Source organism: Panthera leo, chromosome C1 (genome assembly GCF_018350215.1).
Source record: "Panthera leo isolate Ple1 chromosome C1, P.leo_Ple1_pat1.1, whole genome shotgun sequence".
Taxonomy (NCBI): domain Eukaryota; kingdom Metazoa; phylum Chordata; class Mammalia; order Carnivora; family Felidae; genus Panthera; species Panthera leo.
Window position 1 is genome coordinate 209,228,923 of NC_056686.1, and position 19,513 is coordinate 209,248,435.

At 37.0% G+C, this 19,513-nt stretch overlaps 1 protein-coding gene across 4 annotated transcripts in view; it reads left to right on the forward strand.

The window, feature by feature from the left end:
- AGFG1 (ArfGAP with FG repeats 1) overlaps positions 1-19,513 on the forward strand; it is a 72,846-nt gene that overhangs the window by 12,782 nt on the left and 40,551 nt on the right. For all 4 annotated transcript variants that reach the window (XM_042950359.1, XM_042950360.1, XM_042950361.1 and 1 more), the window contains exon 2: positions 5,221-5,314. In XM_042950359.1, coding sequence (XP_042806293.1) covers positions 5,221-5,314 — 94 coding nt within the window. The remainder of the gene's footprint in view (positions 1-5,220; positions 5,315-19,513) is intronic.

The following is a 19,513-nucleotide window of genomic DNA, read 5'->3' on the forward strand; positions in this document are numbered from 1 at the left end:
TTTTCCTTTTTGTCTTTTTTTCTGTCTCCCTGCATGTCTGTGCTGCTTTCTGGGTGGTTTGTTTCCTGTCTTCTAATTCACCAGTTTTATTCTTTGGTGTATCTCATCTCTCTACCTGCTTTGTTGAGTTTTTAGTTTCTACATTTATAATTTTTCATTTCTAAAAGTTCTGACTTTTAAGTTGCTTGGTTATTCTGGTAACTACACATATCTTGTTTATTTTTATGCCATCTTTTATTTATTTTGATGTTTCTTACATACTGTATTTATTTTCTGTTTTGTATTTGATCACTCCAGTATCTAAAGTCTTCGGGAGAGGTAGGTATAAACATGTCGTTTCTACCGACAAGCTTAGTGGCATGTTTTGTTGTGTGATGATTTTTATTGTAACCTCATAGTTTATTGAGCTTAATATTTCCAAATACCGATAGTATAAATTGGAAGTGCGTTGCTCCTGAGAGGATTTGCATATTCTTATGCTGGGAACTTGGGATACTACAACTGGAAACAGTTTTATTTCTCTTCCAGGGTCTTGAGTTTAACAGGTCTGTCTCCGTTTCAGCTCTCTCATCTGGCCATAGCTCTTGTTGATTGGTGTTTGCCTTCTGAGCAACACTACATTTTGTGTATGACATGGGTCACTTTTCTGGTTTCAGCTCAATTTTTAATTTTTTTTTGCCTTTTTTTGCCTTTTGGAAGGAATTCTTAGAGATTTTCTTTCCTTTCTAGAATGCTCAACAATAGGTTAACAGGGTTTTTTTGTTTGTTTTTGTTTTGTAACTTATAGAGTATCTATCATATTTTAGCAGAGGAGACTTTTCAGAATATCCGGTCTGCCATACTATTAGATGTAGAAATTGGATGAGATTAAATATGCAAAGTGTCAGTATAGGTACTTTATAAATATTAATTTCACTGTGCCTTATTTAACTTTTATTTTACCACCAATTTTGTCAGCATGCTTGACATAATAAAGTTGTTTTTTGGTTTTTTGGGTTTTTTTTTTTTTTTTTTGGTTTTTTAAATTTTTTTTGGTGGGTACTTTCCACAGTCTTTTCTAATTTAAATTTAATATATAATATACAAATTTTAAACTGCTATATTTATTTTGTTACTTATCACTTCATAGGAAAAAGTATTCATTTCTATTTTATGTTTTTCTGAAAATAATGATGTTAAGGGAAGATTTAATTTTGTTGTTGTATATGGGGGAGAATGTCTTATGGAAGATTAAACCTGTAGGAGTGCCTGGGTGGCTCAGCCAGCTAAGCGTCCAACTTCGGCTTAGGTCATGATCTCACAGCTCGTGAGTTCAAGGCCCGCGTCGGGCTCTGTGCTGATAGCTTGGAGCCTGGAGCCTGCTTCAGATTGTGACTCCCTCTCTCTGCTCCTCCCACACTCGTGCCATGTCTCTGTCTCTCAGAAGTAAATAAACATTAAAAAAAAAAAAAAAAAGATTAAACCTGTAGAAATTGATACTCAATAAAGATCCAAAGAAATTCCAGTAATTTCTTTTGCTTGGTAATTAACATTTGGCATATGTAGAGCAGTGATTCTCAACTGGAGGCATTTTGTGCATTAGGGGAGTTTTGGCAATGTCTGGAAACATTTTTCATTGTCCCTTGTGGTTTGAGGATGTACTGATATTCAGTGGGTAGAGGTTGGAGATGCTGCAATCCTACGATGCACAGAACAGCCCCCTCACAATAGTTACCTGGCCCCAAATGTCAATAGTGCGAAAGTCGAGAAAACCTGGACTTAGAGAAATAAAGTGAAGATAAGGTGTTAATGCTGGTGGTACGTTTGGGAGGAAAGGCTTTCCAGGCTCTTTTTCTTTTTTCTTTTTTTTAGAAAAACTGAAAGAAAGCCTTAGGAACACTGTTTTCTCCTTCCCATATTTTCTTTCTCTAATTCTTAAGCACTGGCATTCACATCTATACAGCAAGGACTCAGAGTCCAAACTTTTTGACTACTGCTACTAATCAGTTGGACTCTCTCATTATTTCTTGCTGTTTTTTCCCCCTATTATAGAATAATACATATTCATCATGGAAAACTTGGAGAGAATAGGAAATTATAAATAGAAAAAAAATCATCCTATCATTTATATGCAAGGACTGTTAACATTTGGGGGTATTTGGTTTGTCTGTTTTCTTTGTAGATAGATTTTATGTAGTTCTGAGAATACTATGTAAGTTTCATCTTAAAAAATTAAAACAACCTTAAGTATGAATAATGTTTAGTGTTATTGTCATTTATGTAACCACTTCCCTTTGATATTGTAGTGTTTCTGATGTTTTCTTATGAATAATGTTTGATGAACATCTTGTATGTAATTAGTTAGCTGTGTTTCAAATTCTTTCTTTAGAATAGATACTTAAAGGGTACTTATGGGTCAAAAGGTGTGAATGAGGTTCTTGCTAACAAATTGGTGAATTTATCCTACCATAGTGTATGAGACCACCTATTTTCATTTTGGACTTAATCACCTTTTTAAACAAACTATTACATTAAAAAAACTGTTTTTAATGTTTATTCTTTTTTTTTTTTTTTTTTTTTTTTTGAGAGAAAGAGAGACAGAGTGTAAGTGGAGGAGGGTCAGAGAGGGAGGAAGACACAGAATCTGAAGTAGGCTCCAGGTTCTGAGCTGTCAGCACAGAACCCCTCGCGGAGCTTGAACTCATGAACCGCGAGATTACGACTTGAGCCCATGTCAGACGCTTAACTGCCTCAGCCACCTAGGCACCGCTAACCAAACTATTTTATAAGCCTTTAATATCTATACAAAGCTTTTGGAGGCCAAAAGGGGAAAATCATTGTATATCCTTGCATTGAGACTATAGTTAATCTGCCTGAGTCAATGGAATATAAAAGAGCAATTAGAGAAATCAACATGAACACATGTAAAATTTCCTTGGAGCTACTCAATTTATGTAATCATTGTGGCCTTGCAAAATTGTATCTTCTAGTTGTGCAAATTGACTCCTATTTTAAATGCACTGAGTCAGCTCACTTAAGGAAGTCCTAGAGTAAATGTTGTTAAGTAGAAAAAAAATGTCCTTTCATAGTTTGGTTATGAGTTCATTGTGGTTGTATTTGTTTCATAAGTTGAAAATTTTGTCACGTATTTAAGTAAAATGAATGCTGCCTTCATGCATAAACCGACCTTGTGATAGCCATAGGGTCTTGAGATCTGGGAATGAACTAGCTATACACTGTACTGTCATGAGATTACGTCTGTAAAATAGAACTAAAAACGAGTTTTAGAAAGAGAAAAGAATCAGGGGGTTCCTCATTTAATGAGTTGAGAAATACAGGAGTATAATTCTTTGCTTGAAAATTTTCTTATCCAAAGCATACCCCCTGGTAAGCAGTGTTTGACACTTCCTCATTAGGAAATTATTCCTTTGCCTTTTCCTTTTTTAAAAAGGATACCGTAAGGGAGGTGGAAAGGTGAAGGGTTGACTGGAGCAAGGACGGAGGTATTAGCAAATAAGGGGAGACCAAGTTGCTAAGTGAGAGGGAAGGAGTTGTGGAACTTAAGAGAACAGTAGGTTAATTTGTTCTTAAATTATTTTGAACAAGGTGGGATGTAAATAACATCATAAGTTAATACGCTTCCCTGAAAATGGTGAATCTAGTCTTGTTCTCATAATACAGATGAATCGGAAAACAAAGTGTATTGCTTTATATGAATAATGAGTTTCCTACATTTTCACTTTTGGAAATTTAGGAGATGTTTTTAAACCCTTAATTTGTGATTACAAATTTACTTGAAACTAATTCATACTGTAGTTGTTTCTTCATTAGTTAAGTTTGAAAGTTTTACAAGGATGAAATTGCTGTGTTCAATTTCTCCTACTGTGCAGTCCTTATTTCTGTATCTTATGACTTAACCAAGAGCTAGAAGTAAACGAATTAGTTTAAAACTTAAAAACAGTAACAAAACCCAACTTAACGTTTCCCTAACTTCAAAACATGAAACCTAAAGTGCTCTGTCATAATTCAAAGCATGATTTGAAAGATGTGCCATCTATCTCTGACTGTTCTGTCAGGGAGCGAGAAGGAGCAGGACGTGAAAATTGAGGAGCGTCTGTTAGTTCTGAGTTCCTTATTGTTTTGGCTTATAATATTGTGAATTTGTAGGGTTATTGTGTAATATTTAATTATTCGGAATGTTTCCAGGTTACTTTTGAAAGACTTCTGGCTCATATATTATTTTACATCTTTCTTAAATCTCTCAGCATAGGAGTCTGCAAGATGACTGTGATAAATTATGTAAAAATATTAATAATCTGCTCTAGACCCTGGGTTCCAAATGAGGCCTTTACCAGAGGACATGACTCAAACGTAATTTGATGAAACTTTGCATAGATTACTTGTTACTTTGCATAGATTATTTAACCCTTATTTTTGTGGGTTGAGTAGGTCACTTTGGGCAAAATGTAAATAGTTTTTATTCTTCTTTGAGTGCATTTCTATTCAGTTTTTTATGTGCATTGTAAACATCAAGAAGCGCAGAGATAAAGTCCTTTTAAGGCCACCTATACAGAAAAGACTTTAAAGTTGTAAACAAACTTAACAGGCATTTTTAATCTTGAGTCCAGGCATTTCTTGAGTCCCTTTATGTCGCTTTGGTTTCGTCCTGAATGCTTACTGCCTTCTGAGATGATTGAAAATATCCTTTTATTATAAATTTTTGTTTGAATTGATGGGAAAGGTGGGACTTCATTCTTACAGGTTAATCATGTCCAGTTTTCTTGGGTTAGTTTTCAGTTTTCAAATCAGCCTCAAGCTTAAAGGTAGCAGCTATTTGATTAGAAAGACCTCTAACAAACCATTGTCATTTTCTTAGGAAATGTGAAAATATTTAAATGATTAATTGCTTTTTGAATTCTTTACCATAGAGCTCTTACGTAGTCCTGTCCTTCCATTAGAAACACACTAAAGCAACATTTGTATTTCCAAGAAGCTCATGTATTACAGGTACTATGTATTCCTAACTAGATAGTTACCCGAATTTATCTTTAAATATATTATTTAGTGTGAATCTGACTTATCTTGACATATCTATTGTGGAGATTAATAATAAAATAGTTTTTAAATACTTTTAGTTTATGGAGTGAACTGTTCTACGTTTAAATGCACTAATTAAAAATGTTTTACTTTGATGTGTAATTTTTAAGATCTAGTAAATTTGTAAAATATTTTATCTTTTAGGAGAGGGTTAAATCCACCACACAGGGTGAAATCTATCTCCATGACAACATTCACACAACAGGAAATTGAATTTCTGCAGAAACATGGAAATGAAGTAAGTGTTTTTACAATTTTTAACTTTCTTGTTGGCAGTCGTTTTAATAAGGTTTAATAAGTTGTTTAGAATGGTGGATTTCACTGTGGAGGGGTGCCTGAGGGGTTCTTGTCGGTTAAGTGTCAGACTTCGGCTCAGGTCATGATCTCAGGGTTCGTGAGTTTGAGCCCTGCATCGGGCTCTGCTGTCAGCAGACACCCTGCTTCAGATTATTTGTTCCCCTCTCTCTCTGACCGTCCCCCGTGCTCGCTCGCTCTCTTTCTCTCCAAAATAAACAAACATTAAAAAATAAAAGATGGTGGATTTCACTGTTTAAAAAGTTATTTTTGTGTTCTATATTTAGATACCTAGAATGTACTCATTTAGTAATGTACTTAGAATTAATATCTATGCAAAAATGCCTTTATCCTGAGGTGAAACACGTATCTAAAGTTCATCAGTGTTGAATGTAAAAGCCATTTTTGGAAGACATCTAGTATGGGAGTAATTGTTAGTGTGTACTTTAAAAGACCAAAAGAATAAACTTTTGTTAGGCCATTGTGTAATCAGCTTTTGCTTAAGGTCCCCTCCTACCTTTTTATTATATGCTGAACTTTGTGTTGAGCAGGTGCTCGGTAGGGAGGAGGCTGGCAGTGCTGGGGGAGAGCCCAGCATGAAGGGGAGCCCAAGAAGAACTTGGAGAGGAGCTGTTTCATTCTAACTCTGTTTTAATGGGCTTCCAGCAATGCCATTCTGTTTTGTTTGCTTTCTCGTTTTTAGCTCTATGTTTTTTACCATGTGTTCATGAAAGTGGTGATCTGGCATTGAAAAAACTATAAAATTGACCCAAAAAATTATTTCATTACTTCAAGGAAAGGAAATAATTACTTTAGTTATACTATTCTGTTTGCATATTTTTGATATAAGAGAAAGAAAAAAGTTGTTTTAGTATTTTATTCATTTTAATTGTTCACCCTCAGAATATATGTAGGCATTTTTACTTGCCTCTCTTTCTTCTTTAAGCAAGTAATATCTTAAACTTGCTTGCCTACTTGTTTCGCACATCTGATTTTGGCTCTAAAACAGCAAAGAGGTATAAATTCAAGATTATGAGATATTTTTAAACGCATGATTTAGAGAAGTGAGCACACTTTGAAGTCTCCCAAATTTTGCTGATAAAAAATTATTTTGTGGAATCAAGTTTCAGACTGACGTGGGAAAATCTAAAGCTAGGAGAAAGGGCAGAAGATTTGTAATGACAGTATAGAATAATATATTTACTGATTAAAATATAATTTGAATTGTTTATATAAAGTTTGGGATTAAACTAGCAGTGCAAACTTTTAATTACACTCTTAGAATGTTGGCCTAGTATGGAAAATTTTGGATATCTGAAATAGGGAGTCAGAAATAAAATATTGTTCTTAGATGAAAAATCTAATGATCATAGGTAAAGTCAGAGAAATAGAACTAAAAAGGTGACAGTCTATTGGAGAGTCTAGGTAAAAACATCTGCACCTGTCAGTAAGTAGCTAAGGTTAGGTGAAGATCGGCCTCAAGATACAAGATTGATTGTGATAAGAACACTCAACATAAGATCTCCTCTCTGAAAACAATTTTAAGTGTCAATACAGTATTCTTACCTGTAGGCATAGTGTTGTACATTAGATCTCTGGAACTTACTCATCTTGTATGAATGAACTTTATACCCACTGAATAGCAGCTCCCCATTTCCCTTCCCAGCTCCTGTCAACTGCCATTCTGCTTTTTGCTTCAGTGAGTTTGACTGTTTTAGATGCCTCATGTGAGTGGAATCATACGGTATTTGTCCTTCTGTGACTGGCTTATTTCACTTAGCATAGTGTCCTCATAGTTCACCCATGTTGTTGAATATGGCAGTTTTTAAGGTGGACATCAAAATAAATTTAGAATATAGGCAAGGAAACAATTTTAGGCAACTCATATCAAAAAGTGGAAACAGGGATGCCTGGGTGGTTCAGTCGGTTAAGCGTCCGACTTCGGCTCAGGTCATGATCTCGCAGTTCGTGAGTTTGAGCCCCACGTCAGGCTCTGTGCATACAGCTCAGAGCCTGCTTTGGATTCTGTGTCTCCCTCTCTCTCTGCCCCTCCCCCACTCACAATCTGACCCTCTCTGTCTCAAAAAAAAAAAAAAAAGAATGTTAAAATTTGAAGAAAAAAGTAGAAACAAAATATGAATATTAGAGATGACTGGAATGGGTTCATGGATTTTAAATCCCAAAAAGAGCCATGCAGACTGATAGGCCACTTAAAGCCCTTGCCAGGGCAGTCACTGTGCGAGGTGCTGTGGGTGTGCGAGGTGCTGTGGGTGCAGTTATGGGTGTGTCTCAGAGGCTTAGCTGACATAGAGTTTACAGTGTAGTTGGGGAGGCAGATATGTAACAGTTATAGCATATGTTAGATAACTAATGACAAGAATAAGAAGTATCAGAAATAATCTGGAAGGACAGATTCAAACTGTGGGTGAAAAGGAAAGAATTGGGAAGATCTCATAGAGGTAAAACATTTAGGACCTGAGCTGGCAGGAAAAGAGATGTGTTCGTTTTTAAGTTTATTTCTTTCTTTATTTTTAAGTGATCTTGACACCCGATGTGGGGCTTGAACTTATGACTCTAAGATCAGAAGTTGCATGCCCTTTTGATTGAGCAAACCAGGCGCCCTGTCACAGGAAAAGATATTGAAGGCAGAGCAAACACATTGCACAAAGAGAAAGGGAAATTTACTATAGTTCGTACTGTTAGAAAATATACCAACCTTTTAAATACTTGTTAAGGAAGACACACATAGTTTCTTGTGTCCCTAAGAACATCTTAGAATCAAAGTCTTGGGCTAGGTATATTTAATTCTTACTAATATTAACAGTATCTGTGTTCTTAAAAACTTACGAGGTGCTTACTTAGAAGGTAAGGATTGATATTATAGAGTGTAGGATGGTCAGCACAGCCTAGCAAAAACTTGATAGACTTCCAAGCGCAGGTGCTTTATTATCACTTTATCTTATGTAAACATTTAAATATTAAGTTTAACATGCGTAGAGAAAGCATGCAAATGTTAATTTTTCAGTTTAAAACATGTTGCCGTATTCCAGCTGTGTGTCACTGTGTTTGAGGACCATCCTCAATCACATATATTTTGGATTAAAAAGGCCCTGCCCGTCTTACGTAACGTGCATGAAGGGGTCATCCCTGAGGATGAGTGTTTCATCAGTTAAAAGAGAGTATATTGACTGGCGGCGGTCCTGGGGTCTCCTCCCTCCCAGAGTTGGTGTTCTGAGGGTCAGTTAGCTGGTCCTGATTGGAAGGTGCAGGCTTACCCAGGTAAGCGCGGTGGTTGCTGAATGACTCAGCAACCCGTGTGTTGAACAGAATTCACCTACATTGCACATGCTTTCAGTGTTCCTCCAGACATTTCTATGTGGGAAAATCTGTTTACAGTCATCTGAGTGTATAACTTCAATCTGTTGTAATGCTTGCATTACAGTTGTGAACAGCTTGCCAAAGGAAGTCATGCTGCCAAATTCAGGATAAAGAGTAGGAGGGGACCGCCAAGTTACAGGGCAAAGGGCACGGATTCAGGGAATCCGTTTTATTCACACAGCGCAGTGGCCTAACACATGTGCATCTCTAGGGAAGATTTCGCTTTTCATTCAGAACCGTGTTAAGAATTGTTCAGTGGTTTTGGAAAATCACAGAACTGATGGCAGCACCACTTACGGTATTTGAGTGATTAATATAGTTCATCTGTCTTGGTCTGCGAGCTGTGGTAAGCAAATACTGTTATTACCGTTTATAAATGTGTATCAAGGACATGCTTAATATTTATTACATTATATCATTAGCTTCTACGGATGTGGTTTACGAAGTACTTGAACGTTGCTTTAGTGTTCTCAGACTCCTGCGGAGCAGATGTGTACGTTATTATCTTATAGAACATAATGTGCCAGATGTTAGTACAATATTTTTCAGCAAAGCACTTTGTATTTATTATTTGCAGAAATACTTTTGACATTTTTTTCAGAAGTAAAATGTTTTACAAAAAATTTCTATATACTGTATTTACCTAGTAGCACTTTTCTATCATGATGTTAACTTAAAAAAAAATCTTTTGTTGTTTCCTCCATATATCCTCTTTTGTGATATTGTGGGTAATTTATGGTCCGCTAGCTGAGGGAATTTCACTACTGGGTTAAATCCTGATTATCAAAGTTAATGGAAGCAGGGCTGGTGATCAGTGCTCTAGAAATTCAATAAAAAGAAAATGTATTAGTAATTTTATTTTGAAACATCAGTTTTTCTTTTCTAGGAGCAAATTAACTCTCCTTAATTTTGTTTTAGGCCTGAGAATAAAAGAGTCACTATTGATGCCCCATAGGCACATACAGTCTACATGTAGAAATAAAATCCTTTAATGGACAATATTTGATTATTTTTATGCTAGATTATAAAAATAACCCCCAAAGCAAACTACTGCTTTAAAAAAAAAAAAAAAAAAAAAAAAAAAAACAACTTTCTAAAACAATTGGCCCATAAAGTAAGGTGCTCTTTTCTCTCTGTTCACATTTATGATGGATTCATTTTTCATTTTTAAGAGAGATTTATTAATCACCTGCTGTGTACCAAGGACTGTCCCTGGGTGCTAGAGATAGAGTGCCAAGCAAAAGCAGACAGGACTTGCCCTCATGTAAAGCTTGGAGTTTAGTGGGGGGAGACCGACAACAAAAATCATTTTTTGCCAATTCCACTTTGGTTTAGGACCGAGAGGGCTTCAGTGGGAGTTGTAGATGCTTTGGGAGTGTGGAGATGAGGATTTTTCAGGACGTTATACTTAGGATTAAATAGACCTTAGTTTATGAGATAAGCTATTGAGAGTTTTTGGGCAATTAAATTGCATCTTTGGGAGGGAGAGATTGGGGCCATTTATAACAGGAAACAAACACTGTCACACACAAAAAACATTTTTGTGTCTAAAAAAATTTTAAATTCCAAATTCACATGCTCAGACAGTTTTTCTGGAATATCCAGTTATCATTTTACGATATGTTGTGTGTACTCAAGTCTACTATGGGGTTAAACAGGACACCTCGTGTCCTGTAAACTAAATAAGTGATGGTGATTCTCCACACAGACTCATGGACTCTGAAAAGTGGAAAGCCAATATCAGAAAGAGTTTATGGGACATTATCAGAGTAAAGACCGTGAACTTTTGAATGAATCGTGAATCAGTGTGTGAAGATACCATGTCGTTTCAAAGTGTTGTAGTCATTTCTTTAAAGTTTTGGTAAACGCTAAGCAGTCTTAACCCAAACTGTAACTCTCTAGGGAAATAGATAAAATTTGAGCTGGATTTGTTAAATACTTCTTGAAGTGCAGTGGTCTTGTGCAGAAAGAATGGGCTTTGGACTCGGCAGGCTGAGAACATTGGACAGGATGCCTCTGAGACTCCATTTCTACCAACTGTAAAATAGTGACAGTAAAATCTTTATATAGAAAGGCTAAAATACTTTGAACTTGAGCAATCTGCGAAAGTTCCGAGTGTAGTTCTTGTTGAATAATGTAGGTATTCAGATGTTTATTGAATCAGAGTCTAAGGTAGTAGAAGTTACAAGGGAAGGATTATCAATATGTATTTTTGTTCCTTATTAGAGGGATTTTTTTAGTTTTCATAATGTACAAAAGTGGCATTTACATTAATGTTTGGGTTATGTATTTAAATTCTTGGGACATTTGAATTTTTATGCTGATCTTAAATAGTAGCAAAAATTGGCTGTGATTTTAATAACAGCATATTAAATGTCATGATTGAGTAGAGCTAAGTTACTAACTCAGTACTCCAGGATCTAGAATTACCTTGTTGCTTTTAGCAAGGTTGGCAAACTGTTTCTGTAAAGGACCAGTAAATATTGTAGGCTTTGTGGGCCACCTACATACAGTCTCTGTTACATATCCTTGTTTGAATAGGGTGTTTTTAAAATAATCCTTTAAACAGCTGTAAAAACCATTGTTAGAGCAGGGGCAATACAAGAACAGGCCAGTGGCCCAATTTGATCTGCAGGTGGTTGGTTGAAGACCCCTGGTCTGTGGCATTCCAGAGTTTTCAGTTCTCAGTGTAAATCCTTTTATAACCTTCCTAGTTAATCTTTTTCTTGCTTCGTTTCCAGCAGAAATGTTTAAACTGTAGTGATCTCTGTTTTGTTTTCCATATATGCTGTCCGTATTCCAGTTTTCTTGCCATTTTGCTCATGATGTTGCATTTATTGTGAATCTTTTTTTAAGCCCTATCAAATTTTTACTCTCCTATGAAGTCTTCCAGGAGTATTGTAGCTGACAGGGACTGTATAAACCTGCCACTCATACTTCAAAAAAAAAAAAAAAATGTATATTTATATTTAATTTATATTTATATGTATGTGTGTGCATATGTGTATATATATGTGTATACGTACATATATATACACACACACACCATGGCATTCACTCTAAGATATTGCAATATATATATATGCAATATATATATATATATATATATATATATTTTTTTTTTTTTTTTTTATTTCATAGTTTCTTCTGTATTGGTTTTACTATCCTCAAAACATTGTAGACATTTCTATATCGTATCTTACATACTTTTTCATTACACTTATAGCAGTGAGAGTGTACAAGAATATATATCCAAGGGAGTTTGAGACTTTGGATCCATGTGAATTTCATCCAAGTTACTTTTAGTAGTTGTTAAAATTTTTTAATGTTTATTTATTTATTTATTTTGTGTGTGTGTGTGTGTGTGTGTGAGAGAGAGAGAGAGAGAGAGAGAGAGAGAGAACTCTCCAGAGATTCTGACTGTGAATGTATGGTGAGTATGGTGAGGTGAAGGGGTGTCTGTTTGCATTTTTAGCCAGAACCCCATTGTGATTCTGAAGCTGAGGGCTACAGGCTACCATTTGAGAAAACCACTATAGCAGCTAAAGGCTCCAGACTAAGACTCAAAATAATTTGTGGTCTTGTCACTTTGGGCAGACTACTTTTCCCTGAGTTTCATTTTCCTTTGTAATCTGTGAGAAGTACCTGTTTTGTGCCTTTGATGTGAACATATTGTAGCATGGTCTTTTTGAATGGTGACTGAAAACCCAGATTATTGTAGAAGGAGCTAGGTGCTAGTTTGTAACTAATGCTCTGAGCCTTTAACTTTTTCTTTTGCACCGGTATCTTAGGTCACGTTATTTACTTCCTTCGAGCTTATTTGCCTCAGCCATTATAGCTTCCTCTCACCTCTCAGCTATTTTGTTTCTTTTTTCCTGTTAGTTACCATTTTAAAAACTTGGATCTAATTGAAAATAGAAATTGTCAGTCTTTTTTGTTCCTTTTAAAACAACTTCTTATGGAGATATTCATATATCTATACAAGCACATGGAATAATAGAACAAACTTCCACCCATTCATGGTCTTCTTGTCCCTTCTTTATACATAACTATATAGATATTTTAAGTGTATTTATTTTGAGAGAGACATTGTGAGTGTGGGAGGCGCAGAGAGAGGGAGAGAAAGAGAGAGCGAATGCCAAGCAGGCTCCACACTGTCCGTGCAAAGCCCAGTGTGGAGCTCGAACCCACAAAGCCATGAGATCATGACCTGAGGCAAAACCTAGAGTCGAACGCTTAACCGACTGAGCCATCCAGGCACCACGCCCACTTTATTTTTTGAAGCAAATCTAAGACATATAATTTTATCTGTAAATTCATCAACTAATGTTATCTCTGAAAAACAAGGACTTTAAAAAATACATAATCGCAATACGATTTTCATGTCCATAAAAATTAGCATTAATCTAGTTAGCAATGTTCAGTTTTCTTTCATTTCCTAAGTTTCATTTCTTTTCCTTAATGGTTTGTTTGCATCAAGATGCAAGTAAGCTCCACTTACTTGCTGTGAGTGGTTAATATGGGTTTTGAAACTGAACCTGCTGATAAACGGTCAGAAGCTAGATGATCACAGTCTTAACAGGCAACTTCTTGGACTGTATCGCTTGGATTGTGGGATAGAGCCAGGTTTGCATCAGGAGAGTTGGGGCTTCAGATCATTGGGGCTGGATGCCCTGTAATCCGGGGTGAGTCCTGGCCACCTTAAGTCCCTGGGAAGCGTAACAGCTCAGATGACTTTAGACCTAGCAGTCAGACATGCTGCACAAGTGCCCTGTGGTGCACATCTGAGTTCTAGTCCTCCACCTGTGTCTCTTGTGCTTCAGCATCAGCTGCTACTCAGGCTCCTCACGATTGATGTTGAGTCTTACCAGAGCAGGAAGTCTGCTTGGCTTCTAGGACAGCACCTGGCATTCATCTTGGCAACAGAGGATGCCGTCTGGTTGTGGGGTGCTTTATGAACTGGTAAGAAGAAAGTTGAGACAGGCTCTGGGCCCATAGATTTTTGAGGAATTGGTGATGACATCGAGGAGTTCTTGGTTCTGTTTCTGGAAATTAAAGTCATCCTGCACAGGCAGTATCAGCTTTGGGTAGGACTAAGCAAAGGCCACACCCAGCAAGAACTTCTTAGAGATTTAGATGATGTCTTGTCAGTCTTCTACTGGACCATGGGCTCCACCAGCTCCCCAAGGAAAACCTCATACCAGTCTGTGATTCTGGGATCTTTGCAAGGATGGGGTGGTGGTGAGCAGTTACCTTCTGTTGCAGCTGCTGCTGTAGGTCTCACTGCAGGCGAGGGGGGTCTCTGGTAGTGTGAGTGGCTTGCAGGTTGACCTACATGCTGCACTGTCTCTCAGAACCCCTTTTCATGGATGCCCCTGGCAGCATCGTCTCAAAGCCACGGCACAATGGCCAGATCTGCCTGTCTTCTGCCCCCTCCACCTCCCAACTTTATTTGTTTGTTTGTTTGTTTGTTTGTTTTTGAGAGCGAGACAGTGAGACAGAGTACGAGTCGGGGAGGAACAGAGAGAGAGGGAGACACACAATCCGAAGCGGGATCCAAACTCTGAGCTGTCAGCATAGAGCCCAACGCGGGGCTTGAACTCACAGGCTGTGAGATCATGACCTGAGCCGAAGTCGGATGTTTAACCGACTAAGCCACCCAGGCGCCCCCCCCAACTTTTTATTATGAAACATTCAAATATACATAAAAGTTGAAAAACTGTGCAGGTATGGTAAACATTGTGCTGTGTTTGCTTTCACACATGTCTGTGTATCCATCCATTAGTTAATTCCACTTAACGTTTCTTACGTTTCAAAGTAAGCCGCAAACATTAGTTCACATCACCCCTTAAATCCTCAGGAGATCGTTAATTGGAATTCAATATTTGTTAAAAATTGAAGTATAATTGACATAGATGGAAATGTAACAATCTTACCTTGGGAAGAGTTTTGATAAATGCATCCCCTTTGGTAACCCAAAGCTCTGCAAAGATAAAGCACATTGACGTTTCTTCTTACTTTTTTTTTTTTTTTTTTTTTTTTTTTTTTTTTTTTTTTTAAATTTTTTTTTTAACATTTATTTATTTTTGAGACAGAGAGAGACAGAGCATGAACGGGGGAGGGTCAGAGAGAGAGGGAGACACAGAATCTGAAACGGGCTCCAGGCTCTGAGCAGTCAGCACAGAGCCCGATGCGGGGCTCGAACTCACATACCGCGAGATCATGACCTGAGCCGAAGTCGGACGCTTAACCAACTGAGCCACCCAGGCGCCCCAACGTTTCTTCTTACTTAATGTCTCCCCTCTCCAGAGGCAACCACTGTTTTGATTTTTGTTTGTATTTAATAAAGTGTGCTTTTTGCATAAGACTTCTTGTGAGAGTTGTGCATGTGGCTACATGTAGTTTGTTCCTTTTTTATTACCTACGACTGTTCTATGAATATATCAGAATTTGTTCATTTTTCTTCGTAAGACTGGTTTAGTGAGTATTTTCTTTCAGTCTGTGGCTTTCTCATTTATTTTCTTAGTGTTGTTTTTTTTTTTTGACAAGCCAAAATTTGTCTTTTTGATGAATTTTATCAGTTTTTAGTTTTATAGTTTCTTCTTTCTCGGCTCTAAAGAAGTCTCTGCCTACTGTCATCATCATAATCTCATTTTATTTTAGAAGCTTTGAAAGCTTTAGCTTTTACATCTACATCTATGATCAGTCTCAAATTAATTTTAGTATATGGTGTGCTGGAGGTTGAGGTTCGTATTTTTCTGTGAATGTATACAGTTGTTCCAGCTCCATTTGGTAAAAACACTTTCCTCAATGGATTACTTTGGAACCTTTGTCAAATATGAAATGACCATGTAAGTACGAGTATGTTTCAGGGCTCTTTGTTCAGTTTCATTCATTCATTCATTGCCCTTTATGCCAGTAGCATACCGTCTTGAAGTCAGTCTTGAGGTCAGGGAGTGCAAGTCCTCCAATTTCCCTTTTCTTTGAAGATTCCTCTCCATATTGTATATCAGGAGTTGGCAAACTGTGTACCTGCTCCCCGCCCGCCCCCTTCACTCCCCGCGCCAGCCAGATTTGGCCTGTTGCCTGTTTTTAAAAGCCCCACTTGGTGATGTACTGTTGTTTGACATGGAGACCCCCTTCCCCTGTTGGCAGCTTCTGCTACCAAGTGTTAGAATCTTATGTGGGAGTTGATGACTCAGTCATCTTTGGCCAGCTGCTTTAGTTGAGATGACTGGGCTCTTTAGAAGGACAGAAAGGAACACTGGGATCTGAGTGTCACTGGGGCAGAGAGTGAAAGTGATCACTGGTTATTAAGATTATCTGTTTCTTGTATCCGTTTTGATGAATTGTATTTTTCAAGAAATTTGCCTAAGTTGTCATATTTATTGACAAAGTTAATGAGAGCCTTCTTTTAAATGTGTTTAGTAGCTTCTATAATTTTGGGCTTTGTTTTTTCTTCTATTTACTCTGGGTTATTTGCTCTTTCTTTGCTTAAGATAGAACCTAAGATCACTGATTGGAGAGCTTTCTTTTCTAATCTTTTAAAGCAGTAAATTTCTCTCTAACCTCTGTTTTAACTGCTTTGCACAAATTTTGATACGTTGTATTTTATCATTCAGTTTAAAATGTTTTCTAGTTTCCCTTATGATTTCTTCTTTGATCCATGGATTATATAGAAATGATTAATTTCCACATATTTGGAGTTTTTCTAGATCTCTTACTGTATAATCAATTTCTAATTCTGTTTTTGTCAGTGAACATTCTCTATATGTTTTCTCAACCCTTTCTTATTTTTTGAGTCCTGTTCTATGTCCAGCACATGGTCTCTCTTGGTGAACGTGCTATGTGCACTTGAAAAGAATGTATTTCTGAAGTTACTGGGTATAGTGTCCTATAAATGTCAGTTATAGGTTGTGATTGATAGTGCTGTTCAGATCTTATAGGTCTGCTTTACTGATTTCGTGTAGGTAATTTATCAGTTAGAGCACTTAACAAATGATTGTGGATTTGTATATTTTTCCCTGTTTTATTGTTTGCTTTATTTATTTTGAAACTTGTTAGGGGCCAGTATTTATTATTACTATGTCCTCCTCACAAAGGTGACATTCTGTCATATACAGTCTCTCTCTCTCTGGTAATACTTTCTTCTTCTTTGAAAAGAGCATTATCTGATCTTTATATTGTTGTTGCTCTATGGCAATAGGCCATCTTGAAGCTCTTTTTTTTCTAGATATAACTATGATATACACATGTGTGTTTCACGAGCGTGTGTGTGTGTGTGTGTGTGTGTGTTTATCCTTCCTGGCGTTTGCTAAGCTTCATTAATCTGTGAATTTGTCTTCATCAAAATTATTTTAACATTTTGACCATTTTTTCTTTAGATACTTTTCCAGTTCTAGGATTTACATTTGATTCTTTTCTGTAATTGTTCCCTTTGCTGAGATTTCATAGTTTTATTCATCATAAGCTCTTGCACACGGGGATACAAGTTGCTTTAAATCATTATCTACCAATTCCAAAGTCTTTGTCACATCAGGTGTGTCACTACTGGTTGCTTTTTCTTTTGACTGTGGGTCACACTTTGCTGTTTCTGTGTATATCTAGTGATTTTGGATTGTATCCAGAATGCTGGAAATGGTGCATAGTAGAGCGTCTGGATTCTGTCTTGTTCCTTCCAAAAGCGTTGGTTTTGTTTGTTTCTTTTGTTTCCTTTTTACTGTAGCAAATTCTGCTTCTCATGGAAGATACCAGTTAAAATCTCCACTTAGTTCTTTTAGTCTTTAATTGAGTTGGTTTGGAGTCAGCCCCGCACATGCCTAGGTCAAGGGTGAGCCAGAGACCTGGGCAGAGTTTTGTGGCTCCTACTCCCTGATTCTCTCCTTCCTTGGATTTGCTGCTCACTTTCCAGTTTTTGTAGTTGCTGCAACTACTCTGATTGTTACTGACCATGTCTTTAAAAAAAACAGCAAATGCTTAATTTCCTTTCCAACATTCTGTTTGCTTTGGTTGTTCCCTAGTGTCTTCTGGTAGTTTTTATAATGTACATAGAGTTTATAGTCATCTGTTGGAGAGTTGGGTTTTAATGTGAGCTCTTCTGACATTACCAGAAGTGGTACCTGCTTTGCTTGCCTGTTAAATCTTTGTTTTCTAGGAATTTCCCCTCCAGTTGCTTACTCCGGTTCTCTCTCTCTTCCTCTTCCCACCTCCCCTGCCCTCCCCCACTCCCCTTTTCTCGCTTCTCCAGCCCAGTCATTTGTTCAGTAGTTTCCCACTGTTTGGATTTTGCTGATTCGATCCGTATGGTAGTGTCGGTGTTCCTCAGTCATCGTAGTTACCAGTAAATTGGTAGCTGGATCTAGTAGCGTCTTAAGATTCGTGTTTAGTTTGGAAAAAGAGGAAGACCCGGTGTTGCACGGGTTGGGTGTTGTGTTCTTTCATGGAGAGATATTTTGGTGGCACGGTTATGTCAGGGGCTGTTCTTGTAGTTCTCCGTTCCTATATCCATTGATTTGGGGTTGTAAAGTGGTGACTTCTAACTAAGTGATTTTCCAGGTGCGGTCTGGGGTTCTACTGGAGATCCTGGAGACCTTTTCAGGGATTCTGTAAAATCAAACATTTTTAATAGTAGTTTGAAGACCTGATTGGCTGTTTTTACTTTCATTCTCTGAGTGTACGGTGGAGTTTTTCGGAAGTTACATAACATCAAAATGCAGAGGCACATGAGAAATCCGTTATCTTCTATTTAGTCAAGTATTCATGAAATTTGCAAAGATGTAAAACTTTTTCACTAATATTTTTGGTTTTAGAAAATACAGCTATTTGAATAAAATTTACATTAATGTGCAGTACTTTTATCATTCTTTTTTAAGTACATTAAAACTAGTCATGAATATCAGGTATATAGTGCACATAAAGCTATATGTGGTTCTCAATATTTAACTTTTTTCAAAATGAGTTCCAAAACATCTTCCAACAATGACCAGTTACATGTGGTTTTTTTCTAAATATTATGAAATTATTTGATGTGCTTCAGTCTGTTGTAGTTATTCTTATTGGTGGTCAAATTGTTCCCTTTGGACATTGAGATAATCTGTTTTGGAAACCTACTTAAAACTCCCCTCTTCTGCACATCTCATTTTTACTGACAAGAGCTTTGCCTGAATATTCCTTTTCCTTTTTTCTTTTTTTCTTTTCTTTTTGATTAACCTGTGGGCCACCCACGTACTCACAAATGTTCAAAGAAAACGAAATGTTTTTTTCTTTTCCTCATGATTACTTCACGTAGACTGTGGTATGGATCGGGTTTACTTCCGAGGCTTGTTCTGCACTTGGGCCGCCTAGTCTCTCTGTTCCTCAGCCAGAGGCTACATTCCCAGCCTCAGTCAGCTGCCTGGCAAATGCAGGCTTTGAGTCACCAGGACAACCAGACAATCGAGTGTCAGTACAAATCCATTACTATCGTTAAGCTTTCGGTTGAGTGAAACAATGAGTAGTGTTCCTGTTAGAGGTGATTCACTGGTATTGGTGCGATCCTTAAGCCATCGATAATCCACAAACAGTTCTTATTGCATATTGTGACAAGTAAATACAGTTGTACTTCATATTCAGTTCTGAAGGAAATGTGATTAGGTCACCTTTCCCATTCTGCTCTCTTGCTCAGTACCTTGTTTGTTCTTGTTAATATTCTGGAAAATGTCAAAATTGAAAACTTACTCTGTAGAGAGAAAGAAACGTAAACCTTTGGTTAATCTTTCCTTTTTGG